The sequence below is a fragment of the Chiloscyllium plagiosum genome, chromosome 6 (assembly GCF_004010195.1).
Source record: "Chiloscyllium plagiosum isolate BGI_BamShark_2017 chromosome 6, ASM401019v2, whole genome shotgun sequence".
NCBI classification, from domain to species: Eukaryota; Metazoa; Chordata; class Chondrichthyes; order Orectolobiformes; family Hemiscylliidae; genus Chiloscyllium; species Chiloscyllium plagiosum.
The window spans coordinates 14,132,894-14,137,665 of record NC_057715.1 but is presented as its reverse complement, the minus strand read 5'-3'; the positions used below and the strand labels follow the sequence as shown (position 1 = coordinate 14,137,665).

Below are 4,772 nucleotides of genomic sequence, written 5' to 3'. Positions count from 1 at the left end.
AGTCCTTGCCTTTCCAAATACATGTACATCTTGTCCCCTCAGGATTCCTCCAACAACTTGCCCACCACTGAGGTCAGGCTCACCGGTCTATAATTCCCTGGCATGTCTTTTCCGCCCTTCTTAAACAGTGGCACCACGTTTGCCAACCTCCAGTCTTCCGGCACCTCACCTGTGACTATCGATGATACAAATATCTCAGCAAGAGGCCCAGCAATCACTTCTCTAGCTTCCCACAGAGTTCTCGGGTACACCACTAGACAACACACATTAAAGTTGATAGGCAAAAGAGCCAGTTGGGGAGAAAAGGAGAATTTGTTTACACAGTGAGTTAAGAATCATAGAGATGTACAGCAAAGAAACAGACCCTTCAGTCCAACTCATCAATACCAACCAGATATTCCAATTTAATCTCGCACCATTGTTGTGATCTGGAATGCACTGCCCATTAGTTGCAATTGCAACATTTAACAGATGTTTGGACAGGTACATGGATCGGAAAGGTTTAGGAGGATATGCCAAATGGGCCGAGTTCAGTTTAGGAAACGTGGTCGCAATGGACGAGTTGGACTGAAGGGTCTGATTCTGGGCTGTATACCTTCATTGAGAAGTGAAAGAGATGCAGTAGTAACTTTTAGGTTTGCAAAATCTGTGAAATCAAAACAATGTATTTCTTCTTTCTAAAACAGTGCCTCTCTATTCAATGTTCTTTCAGATATGACAGAAGGTCCTTCTGGAGGTTGGGAAATTAAGCTGAATCTCCATATGCTACCATCAAAAGATACTGGTGTGTTATTTGCTCTGGTCAGGGGAGAGGATGTCCCTTTGTCACTTGCCTTAACTTACTCCAACTCAATGCCAATAGGCAAAAAGCAGGTAATTTACTTTAGTCACATTATTGTTTCTAGGACTGGATGGCAACACCTTTAAAATCTCAACTCATCCTTTAAATCTGAAGAAATAAAACTCATGTGTGAAAAACATGGGCACGAAGGCTGACAGCTTCATTTGCTGTCTTCTAGGGACGGAATCTGTTGACTTACCCAATCCAGGCCTTTTTGTGAGTTCACTCCTACACCAATGTGATTGAATCCTAACTGACCTCTGAAAGGAGCTAGCAATTGTATCAAAATGACTCCTTGTGTTCAATGAGGCACCTCACCATCTATAGTGCCAGGGAGGTTCAGTGATGCCCACATACTGAGACTTATTTGAAGAATGGCTAAACTCACAAACAGGTAACATTAATTCCTCCAAACCAAAAGGTTTTGGTTTCAATTCTCACTCCAGAAGCAAGCAAAAACTCTAGCTCAAAGTGACTCCATGTAATCTTGAGGGAGTACTGTGCTGTCAGAGGGTCAGTACTGAGTGAGTACTGTACTGTCAGAGGGTCAGTATTGAGGGAGTGCTGCACTGTCAGAGGATCAGTACTGAGGGAGTGCTGCACTGTCAGAAGGTCAGTACTGAGGGTGTGCTGCACTGTCAGAGGGTCAGTACTGAGGGAATGCTGCACTGTCAGAGGGACAGTACCGAGGGAGTGTTGCACTGTCAGAGGGTCAGTACTGAGGGAGTGCTGCACTGTCAGAGGGTCAGTACTGAGGGAGCGCTGCACTGTCAGAGGGTCAGTGCTGAGGGAGTGCTGCACTGTCAGGGGGACAGTACTGAGGGAGTAATGCACTATCAGAGAGTCAGTGCTGAGGGAGTGCTGCACTGTCAGGGGGTCGGTATTGGAGGAATGCTGCCCTGTCAGAGGGTCAGTACTGAGGGAGTGATGCACTGTCAGAGGGTCAGTACTGAGGGTGTGCTGCACTGTCAGAGGTTCAGTACTGAGGGAGTTCTGTACTGTCAGAGGGTCAGTACTGAGGGAGTACTGCACTGTCAGAAGGTCAGTGCTGAGGGAGTGCTGCACTGTCAGAGGGTCAGTACTGAGGGAGTGCTGCACTGTCAGAGGGTCAGTACTGAGGGTGTGCTGCACTGTCAGACATTCAGTACTGAGGGAGTTCTGTACTGTCTGAGGGTCAGTACTGAGGGAGTACTGCATTGTCAGAAGGTCAGTGCTGAGGGAGTGCTGCACTGTCAGAGGGTTGGTAATGTGAGAGTGCAGCACTGTCAGAAGGTCAGTACTAAGGGAGTAATGCACTGTCGGAGGATCAGTACTGAGGGTGAGATGCAGTGCAATTCAGAAGGAAAATTGCATATGCTGCATTGCTAGATGCCCAGCTGATTGGTAACATCAAGATCCTTTCTGCAGAGGCACAACCTTTAATTAACCCATTCCTCAGCTCTGGAAAGGACATGAGAAGCCCAAAGTGGTTTGGGGTGGGTGAGGTTCTGTCCTGTAACAGTGTCCCAAACCTTTACTGGCTCTTATTAATATGGATGGACTCTAACCCCATGATCATAAGCATCGCATGTTGCAGTGCACCAATTACAAGACATGGAAGCTTGCTTTCATAACATTTTGTGTTGTTGGTCCTTTTGATCTTCATGACATCCTGAGCCCTTGCTCCCTCCTGTCTTTAACAACTTTTTGTCACTCCTCACTTATTCCTCTAACACTGGGCCTCTCCTCAATGTGCATTCTCTGTTCTTGAACATCTTGCTGTCCAATCTCTACTCACTGATTCCTTGTTCTTAGTGTAATGTAAGCTGAGAGAGGTAGAAGTTCTTGACCTCTGAATTCATTTCTTTATCCTTCCTTAGGATCTCCTTCTGACTATAGGCAACCGGACAGTGTCTCAAGCTGAGGGGTTTAGCTTCTGCGATGGTGAGCGTCACTCGGTGAATCTCACCATAACCGCTGAAGACTTCCTGTGGACGGTAGATGAAGTTACTCACAAAAGCCACTTGAGCAACTCGGAGCTGAAAAAGCAATTGGTCTTTTTGGATCAAGCCATGCAGGAAACAGTCAATACGACATTGGGAGGTATACCAGGTAACAAAAGTGCAGACAAATGGAATCTGCTACCTTTCGACACCAGGGAGTACATTTTCTCAATACTCCTCTTTCCAAAAAGGCTGACACACAAGCACACAGAAACACTGGATGGAGAGACACAATCTCAGAATAAAGGATTGGTCATCTCAGACTGAGTTAAGGAGACATTTCTTCACTCAAAGAGTTGTTAACCTTTGGGATGTTCTACCCTAGAGGATTGGGAATGCATAGCTATTGAATATGTTCAAGACTGAGATTGACAGATGTTTGGCTGTGAGGGAATTATGAGATGTAGTCATGGGGTGGATTTGAGGTGGAAGATCAGCCATGAATTGACGGGATCATGGAACAGGCTCAATAAGCTGAATGGCTTTCTCCTGTTCTGATGGTGATGAACAGAAAGTTGGGATCAGTATGCCAGTGTGATCTAAACCAGTTCCAGGCAATACCTCACCTTTGAGAGTGTGGTGCTGGAAAAGCACAGCAGGTCAGTCAGCATCCAAGGAGCAGGGGAATCGACGTTTCAGGCATAAGCCCTTGAGGCTAATGCCCGAAATGACAATTGTCTTGCTCCTCAGGCTGCTGCCTGAACTGCTGTGCTTTTCCAGCGCCACACTCTCTTGAATCTGATCTCCAGCATCTGCAGTCCTCACTTTATCCTGATGCTTCACCTTTCACACAGGATCCAAGGTGAAACTTTGCAAATGATAATAATCGAATCTCAGGAATCTCATCACTTTCAGAACCTTAAACAACCCTCATGAAGTGAACGCATATTGCTTTGAATTGACTGATTTTCTGTTCCTTCACTGATGTGGGCATTGCTGGCAAGTCCCATTATTTCCAGGCATTCCCAGGAGGAGGTTGTGGTGAAGCTGTTTCTGGAACTGTATGGTCCCCATGGTGCATGTATACCCACAGTGCTGTTAAGGAAGCAGTTTCAGAACTTTTCTCTTCATTCCCCAAATGTGGGCATCACTAATTTAGTCATTGTCCTGCGTTGTGCTTTATAGATGGTGAACAGTCATTGATTGGAATCACAGGAGATGAATTACTTGCCACAGAATTCCCTGTCTCTCATCTGTTCTTGTAACCACTGTATATATATTGCTGGTCTCATTTAGTGTTTGGCCAGTGATATCTCCTAGGATGTTGATGGTAGAGAACTCAGTGTGATAGTAATGATTAGATTCCCTACAGTGTGGAAACAGGCCCTTCGGCCCAACCAGTCCACGGCGACCCTCCAAAGAGTAACCCACCCAGCCCCATTTCCCTCTGACTAATGCACCTAACACTATGGGCAATTTAACATGGCCAATTCACCTGATCTGCACATCTTTGTGACTGTGGAAACCGGAGCACTTAGAGGAAACCCACGCAGACACGGGGAGAATGTGCAAACTCCACACAGACAGTCGCCCAAGGCTGGAATCGAACCTGGGATCCTGCAGCTGTGAGGCAGCAGTGCTAACCCCTGAGCCACCATGCCACCCTGTGTCACTGAACATGAGAAAGTGATGGTTAGATTCTCTTTTGCAAAAAGTTGATTCCTGGCACATAATGCATAAAGGTGGATAAATCCCTAGGACCTGATCAGATGTACCCTAGAACTCTGTGGAAAGCTAGGAAAATAATTGCTGGCATTCTGGAGGTTGGCTAACGTAATGCCACTATTTAAGAAGGGTGGTAAGGATAAGCCAGTGAACTATAGACTGTTAGGCCTGACGTTGGTGATCAGCAAGTTGTTGGAGGGAATCCAGAGGGACAGGATTTACATATATTTAGAAAGGCAAGGACTGATTAGGGATAGTCAGCTTAGCTTTGTGCACAGAAAATC

At 46.1% G+C, this 4,772-nt stretch overlaps 1 protein-coding gene across 2 annotated transcripts in view; it reads left to right on the top strand.

Moving 5' to 3' along the window:
* The window catches only part of pros1 (protein S), a 69,293-nt gene that overhangs the window by 60,728 nt on the left and 3,793 nt on the right, over positions 1-4,772 (top strand). For both annotated transcript variants that reach the window (XM_043691241.1, XM_043691243.1), the window contains exons 13-14: positions 713-873; positions 2,701-2,932. In XM_043691241.1, coding sequence (XP_043547176.1) covers positions 713-873; positions 2,701-2,932 — 393 coding nt within the window. The remainder of the gene's footprint in view (positions 1-712; positions 874-2,700; positions 2,933-4,772) is intronic.